We start from the raw sequence: 21,021 nt of genomic DNA on the forward strand, positions 1-21,021 counted from the left end.
GGATGTACGAGGCGTATGGAGGCCTGTATGAGGTATACGAGGGATGTACGAGGCATACGGGGGGGATGTACGAGGTATACGGGGGATGTACGAGGCGTATGGGGGGATGTACGAAGTGTACGAGGGATGTACGAGGTGTATGGAGGCTGTACGAGGTATACGAGGCGTACGGAGGGATGTACGAGGCGTATGGGGGGATGTACGAAGTACACAGGGGATGTACGAGGTGTATGGAGGGATTACGAGGTATGACAAGGTATATATATGGGAGAATGTCATATGGTCAGATGAAACCAGAATAGAACTGTTTGGTAGAAACACAACTCGTCGTGTTTGGAGGAGAGAGAATGCTGAGTTGTATCCAAAGAACACCATACCTACTGTGAAGCATGGGGGTGGCAACATCATGCTTTGGGGCTGTTTCTCCGCAAAGGGACCAGGACGACTGATCCATGTACAGGACAGAATGAATGGGGCCATGTATCGTGAGATTTTGAGTGCAAACCTCCTTCCATCAGCAAGGGCATTGAAGATGAAACGTGGCTGGGTCTTCCAACATGACAATGATCCCAAACATACCGCCCGGGCAATGAAGGAGTGGCTTCGTAAGAAGCATTTCAAGGTCCTGGAGTGGCCTAGCCAGTCTCCAGATCTCAACCCCATAGAAAACCTTTGGAGGGAGTTGAAAGTCCGTGTTGCCCAGCGACAGCCCCAAAACATCACTGATCTAGAGGAGATCTGCATGGAGGAGGAGATCTGCATGGAGGATGGGCAACATACCAGCAACAGTGTCATTGCCAACAAAGGATATATAACAAAGTATTGAGATGAACTTTTCATATTCACCAAATACTTATTTTCCACCATAATTTGCAAATAAATTCTTTCCAGATCAGCCAATGTGATTGTCTGGATTTGTTTTCTCATTTTGTCTCTCATAGTTGAGGTCTCCCTATGATGCCAATTACAGGCCTCTCTCATCTATGTAAGTGGGAGAACTTGCACAATTGGTGGCTGACTAAATACTTTTTTGCCCCACTGTATCTAAAAAAGCAACACATCATGCCGCCATCTAAAGACATTCAAGAACAGGGGAGAAGCAAAGTAACTTACATGTATCGGTCTGGAAAGGGTTGCAAAGCCATTTCTAAGGCTTTTGGGACTCCTGCAAACCACAGTGAGAAAACGAACCTTCCCAGGAGGGGCCGGCCGACCAAAATGACTCTAAGAGCACGACGATGACTCCTCCAGGAGGTCATTAAAAAACAGAACAATATCTAAAATGGCCTCCATGGGAGAGTTCCAAGGCCAAAGCCACTGCTGACCTAAAAGAACATAAAAAATCGTCTCACATTTGCCACAATCTTGATTATCCCCTGGACCTTTGGGCAAATATTCTGTGGACTGATGAGACAAAAGTTGAACTTTTTGGAAGGTGGGCGTCCCGTTACATCTGGCGAAAAACTAACACAGCATTTCATAAAAAGAACATTATCCCAACAGTGAAACATGGTGGTGGTAGTGTGATAGTCTGCGTTCAGGACCTGGACAACTTGCCATAATTGATGGAACCGAGAATTCTGCGCTCTACCAGAAAATCCTGAAGGAGAATGTCCGGCCATCAGTTCCTGACCTCAAGCGCACTCGAGTTACGCCGCAGGACAATGGTCCGAAACACACCAGCAAGTCCACCTCTGAAAATTGTTTTTAGAGAGGCCTAGTCAAACTCCGGACCTAAATCCGATTGAGATGCGGTTGCATGACCTTAAACAGGCCGTTCATTAAGACCCGAAGGCTGGGCAGAGTTCCACGGGTGCCTCTACACATGCACAAAAATGGTGGCTCCGGAGAAGGAGATGGAGCCTGTCCATAGTAGGGCTGAAGTTCCACTTTAACCTTCAGGTTATACTGCTGCCTACAGGAGTAGTAGAGATTGGGGAAACAAAAAACTGTAGACTAGCCAAGGATGACCCCTCCGACTACCAGCATGGTTTCAGTTTTGCAGCAATGACATACAGAGAGCATGACCATAACCAAATGGACCCAGGTCTCTCAATAGATTCAAAAAGTCACGTCTTCTTTGTCCATTGAGGGACAAAGGATAACAATATCCATGAGGATGTCCAAAACCCGTTCACTTGAGGGGAGGGCAACACAGCAAACATAACAAGCCCAGGAAAAAAAAAAAAAAAAACACAACAGAAATGGGGGCAGCCTGCAGCTCAGTCATGTAGAGGACCTTTCACCCAAAGCTAGAATCAAATGAGGCCGAAACACCAACCTGGTAGAACTCTGAGAACATGTGAACAGAAGACCACGTGGCAGCCTTAAAATCTGGTAAACGGTTGCTTGATGTGGAAAACCCAAGGAGCATTTACAGATCTGCTACAAAGTACCTTGACAGGAGAGGGTGGAACTCGAAACCTTGAGACCATAACTTTGGAAGATCCTTCTGAGGCACCTAGAGATGGTAGAACAAGTAGCCGGAGCACCCTCAAGGGGCCCATCTAGAATTACGAAAGAAAGTCTGAAAAGAAGCAGCAGTTGAGAGAGCGACTCTCACAGCCTATACCACATCCAGACAACGAAGGGAAATTTCCTTTTGGTGAGCTGAAGCCAGAGGAATGGAAGAAAAATGATCTGGTTGAGTTGAAGGACAGAAACTACCTAAGGGGAGAAGGAGGTCCCAGGCCTCAACACCACCTCGTCTCTGCAAAACACAAAAGGGTTCTTTGTAGGATAAGGCCATCAATTCAGACATACGGTTCACGGAGGCGATGGCTTCAAGATACAGCACCTCGTGGGTGAGAGAGGACAATGTCCCTAAAAAGGTTCAAATGACAACTTCTGAAGTGCAGAAAGAACCAGATTCAGGACCCTCAGAGTCACAAGGGAATGACTAGGGGGAGCTACATGGAGTAAGAGGCCAAGGGTGGCAGCCTTAAAATATGGTAAACGGTTGTTTGATGTTGAAAACCCAAAGGAGCATTTACAGATCTGTTACAAAGTACCTTGACAGGAGAGGGTGGAATGCTAAACCTTGAGACCATAACTTTGGAAGATCCTTCTGAGGCACCTAGAGATGGTAGAACAAGTAGCCGGAGCACCCTCAAGGGGCCCATCTAGGATTACGAAATGGGAAACAGTCTGAAAGAAGCAGCAGTTGAGAGAGTGACTCTCCCAGCCTATACCACACCCAGACAACGAAGGGAAATTTCCTTTTGGTGAGCTGAAGCCAGAGGAATGGAAGAAAAATGATCTGGTGGAGTTGAAGGACAGAAACTACCCAAGGGGAGAAGGAGGTCTCAGGCCTCAACTCCACCTTGTCTCTGCAAAACCCAAAAGAGTTCTTTGTAGGATAAGGCCATCAATTCAGACGTACGGTTCACAGAGGTGATGGCTTCAAGATGCAGCACCTCGTGGGTGAGAGAGAAATGTCCCTAAAAAGGTTCAAATGACAACTTCTGAAGTGCAGAAAGAACCAGATTCAGGACCCTCAGAGTCACAAGGGAATGGCTAGGGGGAGCTACATGGAGTAAGAGGCCAAGGGTCTCTGAACGAAGATAGATACGGCAGAAACCTGACTGCAAATAGTGCTGAGAGCCAAATTCTGGAGCAGGCCAAGCTGAAGGAAGGAGAAGATTCATCCCATAGACAAACTCCTGGGGTAGAAGCCCCGAGACTCTCACCAAGTGAAATATGCCTTCCATGTCCAGACGGCCTGTAGGCGGCAGTATAACCTGAGGGTTAGATTTCCTATTATTATTTCAGGTACTTATATAGCGCCGTCAATGTACTCCGCGCTTTACATATATATTGTACATTCACATCAGTCCCGCCCCCGAGGAGCGTACAATCTAAGGTCCCTAACTCACATTCATACTTACACATACTAGGGACAATTTAGACAGGAGACAATTCACCTACCAGCATGTCTTTGGAGTGTGGGAGGAAACCGGAGTACCAGGAGGAAACCCACACAGGCACAGGGAGAACATGCAAACTCCAGGCAGGTGGTGTTGTGGTTGCGATTCAAACCGGTGACCCCAGTACTGCCAGGGGGGAGTGCTAACCACTTAGCCACTGTGCTGCCCATGTGTTCTACTCCAGCCATGACCCCCAATGGGTACCGGTCAACGTATACACAGTAAATTGTACAACAATGTTCTATATATGTGACCACATGTTTTCCTCCCCAAGTCATATGCTAAATAAAAAAAAAAAGGACACAGCGAATGGTATTTATACAAAACTTTATTTACAACATTTTCAACCACTTTTACAAAAACATGTACAATCCGCCAACAAGGGTGCCAGGACTGATAAAAGATATAAAAACAACAACAACACAGGTGCTCCTACTAAGTGCACAAAGAGCATGTGTAACCAATCAGACGGGTCAAAGTTTATTCATGACAATGAGGCCCCTTTCACTCGGGGGCGGGTCTGTCAGCGTGATGCGCCTGCTTAGAGGGGGAATCCCTCCGTTTAGCAGGCAGATGACAGGTCTCTGTTCTGCTGCTGCACAGAGGACACAGACTCTGCCGCTGATTTCAACGGGACAGTCGGATGGAAACGAACCGATCTGCTGGACGGCTGGGGAACGGATCCCGATCCGTCTGTTTTTGGCGTACGGGATCGCTGACACCCACCGGTCCGTAGAGGTCTATGGATGGACTGATTGGATCCGCCTGAAAAACAGACCCCATCGGCCCACTGACACCCACCAGTACATAGAGGTCTATGGATGGAACGTTTGGATACGCCTGAAAAATGGACAGGTGGACCCCATTGGCCCACTGACACCCACCGGTCCGTAGATGTCTATGGATGGACTGATTGGATATGCCTCAAAAACGGACAGGCGGACGCCATCGGTCTTTTGACACCCACCAGTCTGTAGAGATCTATGGATGGACCAATTGAATCCGCCTGAAAAACAGACCCCATCGGCCCGCTGACACCCACCAGTCCATAGAGGTCTACGGATAGACTAATAGGGTCAGACTAAAAAACGGACCCCATTGGCCTGCTGACACCCACCAGTCCATAGAGGTCTACAGATGGACCGATAGGGTCTGCCTGAAACACAGACCCCATCGGCCTGCTGACACCCACCAGTCCATAGAGGTCTACGGATGGACCGATAGGGTCCACCTGAAAAACGGACAGGTGGACCCCATCGGCCCACTGACACCCACCACTCCATAGAGGTCTACGGATGGAACGATTGGATCTGCTCTAAAAGCGGGCAGGTGGAACGATTGGATCCGCCCGAAAAACGGGCAGGCGGAACCCATCGGCCCACTGACACCCACCAGTCCATAGAGGTCTACGGATGGACCGATAGGGTCTACCTGAAAAATGGACAGGTGGACCCCATCGGCCCACTGACACCAACCACTCCATAGAGGTCTACGGATGGAACGATTGGATCCGCCCTAAAAACGGGCAGGCAGAACCCATCGGCCCACTGACACCCACCGGTCCATAGAGGTCTATGGATGGACTGATTGGATCCGCCTGAAAAACGGACAGGTGGAACCCATCGGCCCGCTGACACCCACCAGTCCATAGAGGTCTATGGATGGACTGATTGGATCCACCTAAAAACGGACAGGCGGACCCCTATCGTTCCGCTCGTGTTAAAGGGGCCTAAGGCTCACAGTGTTTGGCTTTGGGTTTTTTTTTTTCTTTTAAAGGGGACCGGTCTGCATGGCTGTTACCTTCAGTCAAAGTTCTCATCTTGTGCCATAACATGGGATTGCTGGACTAAGGAACACCATCATGCTGGGGGAAGATACACAGACTGCGATGCTGCCTCAGTGCACTGCCCCAGAACCAGCATTTCTGAAATAAGAGGGACAGGGGACCTTGGATAGGACAACCCTAACAGGTTCTCTTTACAGCAAATATGAGAGCGACATTCGTCTTTTGCCCCCCCCCCCCCCCCAAAACTCCCCGTAAATGCGTTTGTGGACGGTGATTCTTAAAATCTCTCCTCGTCATGTAGCTGGAAATCCACAGGATATACGGAAGAGAGCAGCGATTTCCTAGGCCACGTTTAGGTTTGCATGCTCTGTTTGGTTTGTAATTCATTACAACCAGCAGCATGGGGGAGGGGAGGGGGGGGGGGTTAACCTCTACCTGCCCATCACCCCATCTGCACTATATACAGGTATAATGCACCAAGTACATCCTATACAATGGAGTCAGATTGGGTTGCTGAGAACCACAACATCGCCCATACAAGTGCGCTCTAAAGAAATATTGGGGGGTCATGTACTAAAACTGCGGGGTGCAGAATCTGGTGCAGCTCTGCATAGAAACCAATCAGCTTCCAGGTTTCGTTGTCAAAGCTTCATTGAACCAGCTGAAGCTAGAAGCTGATTGGCTGCTATGCAAAGCTGCACCAGATTCTGAGAGCTCCGGATTTAGTAAATCTCCTCCCGCTGTGGAAGTCGGTCTCTGTGAACGAATTTAGCATTTATCAGAACAACATACGTTTCAGGCGACCAAATGTCTGAACATCTCCAAAAGGACCCCAGCCCGGAGCCGCTCTTCATACAAATGGAATATCAGGAGCCAACGAACGTCTTGACTGAGGGGCTTTACCTTCTTTAAAAACAAAAACGGGCTTTGAACAGCGAACAACCTGTATAAATCATCCATGCGGGGTACAGGTGTGGAGTAGGACCGCATCCGATACGAATGACAAACCTGTGACCGAGCCATGAGGATCGAGCAGTCCTGCAATTGGGGGGGGGGGGGGGGTCAGTCCAGACAGATCTTCCTGGCGCTAGCAGGCTCCCTCAGTCCTTGTTGAAGGCGAAGGCTGACAGTTTCTGGTTGGTGGATTGGTCGAGAGGCTTCCGTTTTTTAGAAGCCCCGGAGTCCTGGCTCTCTTCTTTTGGGCCCTCCCCGGATTCCTGGTTCTCCTGCTCCGCTCGCTTTCTCTTCTTTGAGTCACCAGAATCATCTCCTTTGGCCTTCTCGGTCCAAATCTTAAAAACAGACGAACGTTAAAGAATTCAAAGAAAAAAAGAAATAAAAGAGAGAGACCTACATGCTTGTCCTACAGCACCACACACACAGTCAGACTCAACCTCAACCATGTCGATAAACGGCCGGACAGGAGCGCTGCCAATGCGGGTGGACGTTTCTAAACGCCTCCTCACATCCATTGCCTGGGTGCACGCAGCACTGCGATCGGAACACAGATCGCTGTACGGGACCCTCTCTGTGAGCTCCCGATTCATGTGATCACTGATTGGCCAATCAGTGACCACATGAACAGTAGAAAACAAGATGTCACTTCCTGACATCATTGCTTACGTGTGAAATCTGTGAATGATCACAGAGATCACATGGTACAGGGCCATTCACAACAGCCTGTTGCTGCGTACTAGTGGGTGGGACAGGTTCCCAAAAGGAATTCTAGATTTCAGAACGCAAACTGACAGAGTGCCGGGTAAGGATGCAGAGGCAGTAGACAGGTCAACGTTCTGCCAATCCACTAGCGTAGAGCAACAGCCCTGAAGAAGGGAGGGCCATTCCTTCGAAATGCGTTGCCTTGATGTAGATGTTTACATTTTCAATAAACGGTCTATGAACCCTACATCAAATGTTGCTTTTTCTGGACACCGGGTGCTCCCTCCTCCCCACCCGAATTTTCTTGCTGAAACGACCATAAAGCCGTACCAGAAAGGTAGCAGCCCAAGCGCCCCAAGAAGGTTCACCACCACCGGGCACAACCCACTGGAAGGGATTCCCTCCTCACAGCCACCTATCTACAACTAGTGACCGATTTAGTCAGTCCAGGGCGGTCTCCAAGCCAAACCAACTGAGAACTACAAGTCTGTCTAACAGATCTCCGTGAATGAATGAGGCGGCTGTACGTTTTGGCTGCACATTGAGGAGTTCTAATAGCTGTGTGTGAGGTTTGAACTCATCAGACCAGGATGGACCGGTTGCTACTGAAGGTCTTGGGATGTAGATACACGTAGAATTCGACCGGACAGAAGATTTCCCAGCCAACAGATGGTCTCGGTGTTGCTGGTATTGAGCAGGTCTAGAACTCACACAGCCCTCAGTAGTCTATGTAAAGGAAGAAGCTTACGTGGTCAGAAGTTTGTCTGAACCCAACTCACCATCCTCTCCTCATTGGTCAGGGCCCGGAAGCGGCTCATCCCTTCCTTAATGATGTCCGATTCCTCCAGCTCAGGATTCTCCAATATAATACTCTGCCGGTTCTCATCCAACCACAGCTGGAAGCCGGTTCTGGGTCTGGAAACAAATGAAAAATCATCATGACTAGACTGCAGGGTGGACACCACCAGCCACTTCCTACTCAACCAATTACAGCATTTCAGGGTTATTTTACATGATTGTTTCTATAGATATAAATCATTAACATGCAAAGGACTCAAAGACTCACAAAACAGAACGCATGAAAAACAAAAAAACCCCAAACACAGGAGATTCTCATTACAATTCTCAGGATCGAATGTTACAACTGCATCCAAACATCAGGATAAGCCACCAGAACACTTCTGACTTGTGTTTGAAGAAGCCGGCTCTGGGACTGCCATCCTGGCTTCTGTGACCCACCTATCACATACCTGGTGATGGAGGCCAATGAAGAGAGGGCTTCCCTTGCGGCTAAGTTCCGGACTCCCCTGAGAGTGGGACAGCGGGAGTCAGGCCCAAAGTTGCACAGGTCGCCTGTAGGAGTGCAGGTTGGTGGTCCACTCAGAAGCACAGCTGGTGCACGGAGATAGGCAGACAGGAGGCGCCTGTGCGTGGTATGCAAGCCCTTCCGGGATTTAGATGTTTACTGGGTAGTCGGTTCAAGCCAAGGTCAGGTACCAGGTGGGAATCAGAGCAGACGCAGTCAGATGGGATAGCCGAGGTCATACACAGAGGAACGAGAGAGAGAGTATCCGTAAGCCAAGCCAAGGTCAGATCAGGGGTAAAGCAGAGTAGACAGGTCCAGGAGCAAGCCGAGTCGGTAACAGGAAATCACAGGTCAGAATCACAGGAAACAGGAACAGGGCACGGGGAGCTAGAGATCATCCAGCAACTTGAGGAAGTGATGAGCCTCCTTATAAAGGCCGCCTGGCACCAAACTAAGGCTGATGTGTACTTCTGCGGCCATGCAGAGTACTAGCAGAAATGCCAGATCTTCCAGAACTTCTGCCGTGGACAGGACCCTGACAACACCAAGTATTTACGGAATGACTAGGACAACAACCCTGGGCTGGCACCCAACAAATCAGCAGTGTCCACCTTAATAGATCTATCCCAACAGGTACTTTTATTAGTCCATGGATGGCCCAGCCTAAAGCTGCTCCGTTGCTCCACTTAATCAACAAAAATGACCATCAAGAATGTAGCGTGAGTCAACCTTACTGACCATAGATTGGACTCCTAGGTGGACTATTTAGATAAGCAATTGTGCTATACACTCACCGGCCACTCCTTTAGGTCCACCTTACTAGTACCGGCTTGGACACCCGTTAGCCTTCAAGAATGCCTTCATCCTTCGTGGCATAGATTCAACAAGATGTTGCAAACGTTCCTCAGAGATTTTGCTCCATATTGACATGATAGCATCACACAGTTGCTGCAGATTTGTCGGCTGCACATCCATGATGCGAATCTCCAGTTCCACCACATCCCAAAGGTGCTCTATTGGATGGAGATCTGGTGACTGTGGAGGCCATTGGAGTCCAGTGATCTCTTTGTCATGTTTGAGATGATCATAGCTTTGTGACATGGTGCAATATCCTGCTGGAAGGAGCCATCAGAAGATGGGGACACTGAAGTCATGAAGGGATGGACGAGGTCAGCAACAATACTCATGTAGGCCGTGGCATTTAAACGATGCTCAAATGGTACTAAGGGGCCCAAAGTGTGCCAAGAAAATCTCCCCCACACCATGACACCACCAGCCTGAACCATTGATACAAGGCAAAATGGATCCACCACACCATGACACCACCACCACCAGCCTGAACCATTGATACAAGGCACGATGGATCCACCACACCATGACACCACCACCACCATCCTGAACTGTTGATACAAGGCAGGATGGATCCTCCACACCATGACACCACCACCACCATCCTGAACTGTTGATACAAGGCACCATGGATCCACCACACCATGACACCACCACCACCATCCTGAACTGTTGATACAAGGCACGATGGATCCACCACACCATGACACCACCACCACCATCCTGAACTGTTGATACAAGGTACGATGGATCCACCACACCATGACACCACCACCACCAGCCTGAACCATTGATACAAGGCAGGATGGATCCCCCACACCATGACACCACCACCATCATCCTGAACTGTTGATACAAGGCATAATGAATTCATGCTTTCATGTTGTTTACGCCAAATTCTGACCCCACCATCTGAATGTTGCACCTGAAATCCAGACTCATCAGACCAGGCAACGTTTCTCCAATCTTTTGTTGTCCAATTTTGGTGAGCCTGTGCGAATTGTAGCCTCCGTTTCCTGTTCTTATCTGACAGGAGTGGCCCCTGGTGTGGTCTTCTGCTGCTGTAGTCCATCTGCTTCAAGGTTGGACGTGTTGTGCGTTCAGAGATAATATTCTGCATATCTTGGTTGTAATGAGTGGTTATTGGAGTTACTGTTGCCTTTCTATCATCTGGAACCAGTCTGCCCATTCTCCTCTGACCTCAACAAGGCTTTTTCCTCCACACAACTGCGGATTACTCTTTTTCGGACCATTCTCTGTAAACCCTGGAGAAGGTTGTGAGTGAAAATCCCAGGAGATCAGCAGTTTTTTAAATCTTCAGACCAGCCCGTCTGGCACCAACAACCATACCACGTTCAAAGTCACTTCAATCCTCTTTCTTCCCCATTCTGATGCTCGGTTTGAACTTCAGCAAGTTGTCTTCACCATGTCTAGATGCCTAAATGCATGGAGTTGCTGCCGTGTGATTGGCTGATTAGCAACTTGTGTAACCAAGCAATTGGATAGATGGACCTAATAAAGTGGCTGAAGAGTGTAGATATGATATTTTATTTCATCTAATTTAAGTATCTAAACACAAACAATGAAAATGTCAAATAAGCCGCTAACCATGCCTCAGATGTGGTGGCTGCATTACTTTTCTTTTTTTCAGACTTTCTGTAGGTTCGAAAAATACCCGTCGATCCTGACAGAAATCCAGTATCCCTGTCACTTGGGAGGTGAAAAATCACCTAAAATATCAAACAATTTTATCGCCTTTCCAGCTATCTTTTGTGAACTGCAAGACGCTTCCTCCCTTTGTAATGGAGAGGAAGTGGGGGAGGTGTTCGTAGTCCGAATCAGGAGTGAAGCCTTGGGTGACAACCTTCATAGACGGAATACAGGGAGTGGCTTCCTTGTCGTAGAACAGGAAGTGTGTTACTGGCAGGATCACCCGGGGGAAAATAAAGGGGAAGGTCTGCACAAGAGGAAAAAATGAATGCAGCCGTTACATCTATGGATTGGTAAGCTGCAACAGATTTCATTTCTTTTTTGGGGCTGAGATGCACTTTATTCCTCCCCAACAATGTTTTTTTTTTCATGACAGATAATAAATTGCCCCATTCAGGACTATAGATCCACACTTACAAAGATGACAGGTACTCTTCTACTGCGAGTAACAGGTCACTGGTCTGCTCTTCTTTCCTTCTGACGCAACACTGAGCCACCCTCCATTCTTAGGGCCTTTGATGTTACCAGGCTCCAATGTTCTAATGTCAAGCCGCAGACTGTTCACATTACACGTCTCTGCTACATATGTTCAGCGACAGGCCAGAATCTGCTCCTCGTTAGGCCTGGTAAAAATTGGCATGTTTATGAACGGAAGCCGAGGAAAATGGGGAAACTCACTTTCAGATAAGTGCGCAAGAAACGCTACTGTCTGGTGGATCAACACCAGACAGTCAACAATTATGCTATTCCAACCTTGTGGTAGGACCGTGCCCCTGTATACAGAGCCAGTTCCATAAAGACATGGTATGCCCTGACCTCAACCCTAGTGAACACCTTTGGGATGAATTGGAACACCAACTGTGAGTCAGGTCTTCTCATCCAGCACCAGAACCTGACCTCACAAATGGGCACGGCTTCCCACAGACAACCTACAAAACCTTGTGGAAAGCCAGCTCCATACAGACATGGTTTAACCAGTTTGGATCAGCTCCATACAGACATGTTATGCCCTGACCTCAACCCTAGTGAACACCTTTGGGATGAATTGGAACACCAACTGTGAGTCAGGTCTTCTCATCCAGCACCAGAACCTGACCTCACAAATGGGCATGGCTTCCCACAGACAACCTACAAAACCTTGTGGAAAGCCAGCTCCATACAGACATGGTTTAACCAGTTTGGACCAGCTCCATAAAGACATGGTATGCCCTGACCTCAAACCTAGTGAACACCTTTGGGATGAATTGGAACACCAACTGTGAGTCAGGTCTTCTCATCCAACCTTAGTACCTGACCTCACAAATGGGCACGGATTCCCACAGACAACCTACAAAACCTTTTGGAAAGCCTTCTTAGAAGAGGAGAGCCAGCTCCATAAAGACATGGTTTAACCAGTTTGGACCAGCTCCATACAGACATGGTTTAACCAGTTTGGACCAGCTCCATAAAGACATGGTATGCCCTGACCTCAAACCTAGTGAACACCTTTGGGATGAATTGGAACACCAACTGTGAGTCAGGTCTTCTCATCCAGCACCAGAACCTGACCTCACAAATGGGCACGGATTCCCACAGACAACCTACAAAACCTTTTGGAAAGCCTTCTTAGAAGAGGAGAGCCAGCTCCATAAAGACATGGTTTAACCAGTTTGGACCAGCTCCATAAAGACATGGTTTAACCAGTTTGGACCAGCTCCATACAGACATGGTTTAACCAGTTTGGACCAGCTCCATAAAGACATGGTATGCCCTGACCTCAAACCTAGTGAACACCTTTGGGATGAATTGGAACACCAACTGTGAGTCAGGTCTTCTCATCCAGCACCAGAACCTGACCTCACAAATGGGCACGGATTCCCACAGACAACCTACAAAACCTTTTGGAAAGCCTTCTTAGAAGAGGAGAGCCAGCTCCATAAAGACATGGTTTAACCAGTTTGGACCAGCTCCATGAAGACATGGATGACAAGTTTGGTGTGGAGGAAATCGAGTGCCCTGCACAGAGCCCTGACCTCAGCCCTACTGAACAGAGGTGTAACTTGAAGTTTGTGGGCCCGGATGCAAAAGTTGACCTTGTACCCCCCCCCACTGCCAACCGCTGCTTCCACCGCGCGCCAAGATTCTCCAAGTTGCACGTGCACACAAGTTGGCGGCAGGCATGTATACCACACTCTAAGCTGCTGGATGATAATGGGGGGCTTGTATGTAAAAGAGGAAAGTCAGGGGGCCCTCTGAATTCCAGATTTACGTGCAAGCTCACCGTTTTCATCTGGCAGCTCAGACTGTGGCCTGCGTGCCTGCCTCCACCTTGTGTGCACGTGCAGAGTTGAGCAGAACTGAGCAAGGCAGGGAGGGGCTGTACTGGCCTGGACGGGGGGAGGCTGAGCAGAGAGTACATGGCTGGGGAAAAGGGCTTGCCCCGTCACCCTGTGGAGGTGAAACGGGAAGAGGTTGGGGTAAAGTGTCACCACCAATAACTGTGGGTTTTTTTATAGGTGGGGGATTTCAAGTTTCTTGAAGTAGTTTTTTATGAAGCCTATAGAGAATGTACTCCCTCAGTCACTGACGTATTCGAGCCGATGACTGGAGCCACCCTGCTTTGCATTCTCTGCACTCTAATGCAGCCACAGGAGCACACAGAGAAAGATGGGACAACTGCATCCTGAGATTAGCTCCAATTACTGTACCTTCGCACCTCAGATCACCCCAATTTTTGCTGCATCACCCCAAATACTGCACCTTCATACCTCAGATTTCCGCACCTGTATATTAGCAGTTGCCAATAGCTGGTTAATTACTAGTTCAAAATGAGAGCACATAGCTTGGGGTGTCTGACGTAACACTAGAAACAAATCTAGCATGTCTGATGTGGGGGTGCAGGAAAAATGTTGGGGGGGGCGCAGAGGATTGGTACTCAGCAGGGCAGAGAATAGGGTCAGCGGTTTGCAGGGGACTATACAGAGGCCAGCAAGCCAGAGAATGTGACATCCTCTTGGGAGTGTAGAGGGCTCAGCAAAGCAGAGGACAGGGGTCAGTAGCGTGGAGAACAGAGTTGAGCAGTGTGGTCAACAGGGGCGACTAGGGCAGTGGACAGGGTGTCAGCAGGGCAGTGTACAGGGGTCATCAATGCAGAGGATGGGGTCAGCAGGGCCTAAGACCTCACGGGGTCAGTGGGGCATAGGACGGGGCCAGTAAAGGACAGAGGTCAGCGGGGCATAGGATGAGGTTAGTAGGGAAGAGGTCAGGTGTCAGCGGGACATAGGATGGGATCAGGACGGGTCAGGGGGGCTCAGGACAGGGGTCAACAGGGCATAGGAAAGGGTCAGTGGGATATAATAGGATGGGGTCAGCAGGGAAAAGGACAGGGGACAACAGGATATAGGATGGGGTTAGCGAAACATAGGACAGGGGTCAGCAGGACTGAGGATGGATTCAGTGGGGCTCAAGACAAGGATCAGCAGGGCACAGTATGGGGTCAACATTGCTTGTTGAGTGAAGTGGGCAATGGAGGGCAAGAAGGACATTCCTACATAGCCAACCACAACTCCCAGCCGGCTTTATTGATGTCCAGCATGCTTCCTGGTGGGTTGGCAACCCCTGCTGAGGAGATGGAAACCCAAGCAACAGGAAGGCCGCACGTGCCCCCAGGAGCATGGGTGGCCTTGCCATTTCGACCCCTGATGCTATTCCCATGCTACTGAACACCTTTGAGATGAATTGTAATGCTGAGGTCTTCAGAGACAGGAAACTAAAGCCCACCACCATCCAAGACCACCATCAAATTCCTAGACACACTCCAAAATGTTGGGAAGCCCCCTCAAAAGAGTGGAGCCAGCTCTATAAAAACATTGTTTGACCAGTTTGGTGAGGAGAAACCAAAGTCTTGAAGAAGGAGGGGCCCCAAATCCTTAAGACATGTTGGCCATGTTTTAGATCATACCCTAATAAAGTGATAATTGTTCTCCAACTGGAGGTAGTTAAAACCTACTTACGCATCAACCTCCATAATCTCAACCCTACTGAACATCTTTGGGACAAACTGGAATGCCAGGTGTTCTTGTCCAACATCACTACCTGACCTCACAAATGGGCACAAATTCCCACAGACACTCAAGAACCTTGCGGAAAGTCTTCCAAAAAAATTGGAGGATGTTAAAGCCTTCTTAGAAGAGTAGATTTAGCTCCATACAGACATGGTTTGACCAGTTTTGGTGTGAAAGAACTGGAGTATCTTGCACAGAGCTGTGACTGCAACCCTACTGAACACCGTTGGGATGAATTGGAACACCAGTTGTGAGTCAGGTCCTTTCATCCAGCACCAGTACCTGACCCCAGAAATGGGCACAGATTCCCACAGACAACCTCCAAAACCTTGTGGAAAGTCTCTTACAAGATTACAGCCAGCTGCATAAAGATTGGTTTAACCAGTTTGGACCAACTCCATAAAGACATGGTTTAACCAGTTTGGACCAACTCCATAAAGACATGGTTTAACCAGTTTGGACCAGCTCCATAAAGACATGGTTTAACCAGTTTGGACCAGCTCCATAAAGACATGGTTTGACCATTTTGGAGTAGAGGAACTCAAGTGTCCTGCACAGAGCCCTGACCTCAACCATAGTGAACATCGTTGGGATGAATTGGAACACCAATTATGAGTCAGGTCTTCTCATCAAGCACCAGTACCTGACCTAACAATTGGGCACAGATTTCCACAGACAAACTAGAAAAACCTTGTGGACAGCCTTCTTAGAAGAGTAGAGCCAGCTCCATAAAGACATGGTTTAACCAGTTTGGACCAGCTCCATAAAGACATGGTTTAACCAGTTTGGAATGGAGGAACTCGAGTGTCCTGCACAGAGCCCTGACCTCAACCCTAGTGAACATCGTTGGGATGAATTGGAACACCAGTTGTGAGTCAGGTCTCCTCATCAAACACCAGTACCTGACCCCACAAATGGGCATGGATTCCCACAGACAACCTAGAAATACCTTGTGGAAAAGCCTTCTTAGAAGAGTAGAGCCAGCTCAACAGAGACATGGTTTAACCAGTTTGGACCAGCTCCACAAAGACATGGTTTGGCCAGTTTGGTGTGGAGGAACTCGAGTGTCCTGCACACAGCCCTGACTGCAACCCTACTGAATACCTTTTGGATGATATGAAATGCTGACTGTGGAACAATGGGAACAAATTTGCACAGACACTCTCCAAAACCTTGTGGAAAGCCTTCACAGAAGACTGGAGGATGTTATAAGTCACAAAGGGCCCCCCCAACGCCATATTAAAGTCACCAGTTATGAGATGAGGTGGGCAACAATATCATATTGGTGTGATGGTCAGGTGTCACAAGCTTTTGGCCACACATAGTGTATACAGACATAGGACTTTCAATGATTGTAAGGAGATGAAGAGCTTCCATCTCGGCTCAACCAAGCCAGTGAACCCTTCACAATGGGTGGAGTTCCACATCAGGAAATTGAGGAGAAGATTGGGGCACAATTCCCTTTAATTAACCTTCTTTCATAATATTATTCTAAAACTTTTGAACTGTTCAAACTTTATTAGCTTGATTTCATTTGGAAACGGCAAGCTTTTGCTAGTCTTTTACATTGCAGACTTTGTTGCGGTTTGCAGGATTAAGGCATCCTTCGAAGTCCAGCAACCAATTACATCCAATCAAAAATCATTGTTTGAGATAGGAAATTAACCCCCAAACTGGATTAATGTGCAGATTAGGGATCACCACCACCCTTTGTGCTACTGTATTGCGTTGACCTGACTGCGTACGAAGTCTGTGCTTCTGTTGCGTGAGATGAAGCTTTCAATCGGACGGGAAGGAAATTTGCTTAGTCAGGCAAAGGTCAAGAGGTGGGACCTGCTGGGAGGAGTTGTCTAGCCAATCGGAAGACAGGATTTGTGTTCTGATCCTTCCAAATAACAGTTCAAAGCTTGGCTGCGTGGTAGAAGACACAAACAGGGCCGGAAAGGATGCTGCTGACGACAATTAGAATATAACTACCAGATGAAGAGGAAGGAGGGAAGAGCATGTCTGTAGAGAGGGGACATATGGAAAGTATAAAACCACGCACGTCTGGGCAAGGTAGAAACATTCAACACCTCCCTGCCATACATGCACTACTTTCACTGCTCTGTCCCTTTAACCACTTCCTGTCCGGCCCCTGTACATAAACGGACGGACGGGAGTAGTCCAGGGGCGGGTTGCCGTTCGTAAACGGCGTCCGCATTTTCAGCCTGTGCGTGGCAAGCGATCCGGTGCCAACTGTGTCCTCTGGACACAGCAGTACACCGATCGCTGTACAGGACCTCTGTGCGAGGTCCCGATCATGTGATCACTGATTGGCCAATCGGTGATCACATGAAGACTAGTAAGCAAGATGTCACTTTTTACATCATTGCTTACTACGTGTGAAATCTGTGAAAGATCACAGAGGTCACATGGTACAGGGCCATTCGCAACAGCCTTGTACCATGTGACAAGCTGTGACCAATCACAGCTCACACAGTATTTCTCAATGGCTGCAGGAATGCAGCCAGAGAGAAGGAGAAATGATTGCTTTTACATCCTATATGGGTATAAAGGCAATCAGTGTAACAAAAAAAAAAAAATCATCACCCCCACAAGTAGTACAGTGTCACCATGGAGACACTACTGTTAAGGTGAGAGTATGTTAAAAAAAATATATATATATATATATATAAAAATAGAAATTTAAAAAACAAAATTTGAAAAATTATAATTTTTTGGTTATAAGCTAATTTGGGTTATTTTTTTTTTTTTAACTAAAAAGATAACGGAATACATTTTGGCCGAGATTTACGAGGAAAGATTATTTATTTGAAATATTTTATAAGAAAAACACTTTTTTCCAAACTTTTTGGACTTTTTCATTTATATAGCAAAAAAAATACAAATCCCAGCGGTGAATAAATACCACCAAAATAAAGCTTTATCTGTCTCAAAAAAATGCTAAAAAAATTCATCTGGGTACAGTGTTGCATGACCGCGCAATTGTCATTCAAAGTGTGATAGCGCTGAAAGCTGGAAATTGGCCTGGGGGGGGGGGGGGGGGAAGTGTCCGGACTGGAAGGGGGGGGGGGGAAAGTGTCCGGACTGGAAGGGGGGGGGGGGAAAGTGTCCGGACTGGAAGGGGGGGGGGGGAAAGTGTCCGGACTGGAAGGGGGGGAAAGTGTCCGGACTGGAAGGGGGGGGGAAAGTGTCCGGACTGGAAGGGGGGGGGAAAGTGTCCGGACTGGAAGGGGGGGGGAAAGTGTCCGGACTGGAAGGGGGGGGGGAAAGTGTCCGGACTGGAAGGGGGGGGAAAGTGTCCGGACTGGAAGGGGGGGGAAAGTGTCCGGACTGGAAGGGGGGGGAAAGTGTCCGGACTGGAAGGGGGGGGAAAGTGTCCGGACTGGAAGGGGGGGGAAAGTGTCCGGACTGGAAGGGGGGGGAAAGTGTCCGGACTGGAAGGGGGGGAAAGTGTCCGGACTGGAAGGGGGGGAAAGTGTCCGGACTGGAAGGGGGGGAAAGTGTCCGGACTGGAAGGGGGGGAAAGTGTCCGGACTGGAAGGGGGGGAAAGTGTCCGGACTGGAAGGGGGGGAAAGTGTCCGGACTGGAAGGGGGGGAAAGTGTCCGGACTGGAAGGGGGGGAAAGTGTCCGGACTGGAAGGGGGGGGAAAGTGTCCGGACTGGAAGGGGGGGGAAAGTGTCCGGACTGGAAGGGGGGGAAAGTGTCCGGACTGGAAGGGGGGGAAAGTGTCCGGACTGGAAGGGGGGGAAAGTGTCCGGACTGGAAGGGGGGGAAAGTGTCCGGACTGGAAGGGGGGGGAAAGTGTCCGGACTGGAAGGGGGGGGAAAGTGTCCGGACTGGAAGGGGGGGGAAAGTGTTTGGACTGGAAGGGGGGGGAAAGTGTTTGGACTGGAAGGGGGGGGAAAGTGTCTGGACTGGAAGGGGGGGGAAAGTGTCCGGACAGGAAGGGGGTGAAAGTGTCCGGACAGGAAGGGGGGGAAAGTGTCCGGACTGGAAGGGGGGGAAAGTGTCCGGACTGGAAGGGGGGGAAAGTGTCCGGACTGGAAGGGGAGAAAGTGTCCGGACTGGAAGGGGAGAAAGTGTCCGGACTGGAAGGGGGGGAAAGTGTCCGGACTGGAAGGGGGGGAAAGTGTCCGGACTGGAAGTGGTTAAGAAACACTGCAACTACAGACAAACACCCGTTGATCCTGCCAGAAATCCAATGGTCTCTGAACTTCCTATTTGAGCTTCTGGACTTCAGAACTCCTCCCCTTATGTAATGGTGACAAGAGGAGGAACTATGGTGTAGTCCAGAACCAAGAACTTAGGCAAGGCTGACAACACTGCTAGAGATTTCAATGCAGCATGTTGTCATCTCAAACAGGAAGTTGTGGGCACACTGGATTTCTGACAGATCAATGGGGTATCTTTCTGTATGGCAGCATTTATAAAGGGATTTATTTATTTATTTCAGGTACTTATATATCGCCATCAATGTACTCCGCACTTTACATATATATTGTACATTCACATCAGTCCCCGCCCCCGAGGAGCGTACAATCTAAGGTCCCTAACTCACATTCATACATACACATACTAGGGACAATTTAGACAGGAGCCAATTAACCTACCAGCATGTTTTTGGAGTGTGGGAGGAAACTGGAGTACCCGGAGGAAACCCACGCAGGCACAGGGAGATCATGCAAACTCCAGGCAGGTGGTGCTGTGGTTGGGATTTGAACCAATGACCTCAGTACTGCCAGGCGGAAGTGCTAACCACTCAGCCACTGTGCTGCCCAGGATTAAATATGCGCAACCAAAGCCGGGAGATGCGCTTTACCCCCTTGTCTACAGAGGCATGTTTATAAACGGCATGGTAGACAAGGGGTTAAATCCAGCTCACAGCTGCTGCCTGCCAGTTGGCACCACCCGGTGAAGGGCTTTCTGAAAAAAGTGATCCAGGCGGATCTATAGATCACCTTTATGGGGCTCCCAAAGGGCATGGCAGCAGTTTCCAGGCTCTTCCATTCCCCCATGGAGCTTAGGACTGGCTAGAATCTGCTCATTAGTGGCAGCAGGAGGAACTCAGAGAACATCCTGAACCCTCCTGCAACCTGTGACCCCAAAGTGACGTGTATTAATCCACTTCCTAGGTCATAGCTGCCATTCCTTGGCTAGTGTAGCCGAGGATGCAGCTATTCAAGCATGATCTGTGCTTGAATACCTGCAATGGATGGCAGGGGAGACACTGGGAGTCTAATGAAGAGGACCTGTCACCTGCTTGAATGCCTGCAATGGATGGCAGGGAAGACACTGGGAGTCTAATGAAGAGGACCTGTCACCTGCTTGAATGCCTGCAATGGGTGGCAGGGGAGACACTGGGAGTCTAATGAAGAGGACCTGTCACCTGCTTGAATACCTGCAATGGGTGGCAGGGAAGACACTGGGAGTCTAATGAAGAGGACCTGTCACCTGCTTGAATACCTGCAATGGGTGGCAGGGGAGACACTGGGAATCTAATGAAGAGGACCTGTCACCTGCTTGAATACCTGCAATGGGTGGCAGGGGAGACACTGGGAGTCTAATGAAGAGGACCTGTCACCTGCTTGAATACCTGCAATGGGTGGCAGGGGAGACATTGGAAATCTAATGAAGAGGACCTGTCACCTGCTTGAATACCTGCAATGGGTGGCAGGGAAGACACTGGGAGTCTAATGAAGAGGACCTGTCACCTGCTTGAATACCTGCAATGGGT

General features: G+C 48.9%; 1 protein-coding gene across 1 annotated transcript in view; it reads right to left on the minus strand.

Moving 5' to 3' along the window:
* Nucleotides 1-4,236: 4,236 nt before the first annotated feature.
* LOC149434111 (WD repeat and HMG-box DNA-binding protein 1-like) overlaps nt 4,237-21,021 on the minus strand; it is a 35,401-nt gene continuing 18,616 nt past the window's right edge. Inside the window, exons 6-7 of the mRNA XM_089664094.1 lie at nt 8,151-8,286; nt 4,237-7,004 (exon numbers count right to left, since the gene is read on the minus strand). Of these exons, the coding sequence (XP_089520220.1) occupies nt 6,813-7,004; nt 8,151-8,286 (328 nt within the window). The 3' untranslated portion in view covers nt 4,237-6,812. The remainder of the gene's footprint in view (nt 7,005-8,150; nt 8,287-21,021) is intronic.

Source organism: Staurois parvus, unplaced genomic scaffold, assembly GCF_062004578.1.
Source record: "Staurois parvus isolate SC_StPar_1 unplaced genomic scaffold, SC_StPar_1.0 ptg001833l, whole genome shotgun sequence".
Taxonomy (NCBI): Eukaryota; Metazoa; Chordata; class Amphibia; order Anura; family Ranidae; genus Staurois; species Staurois parvus.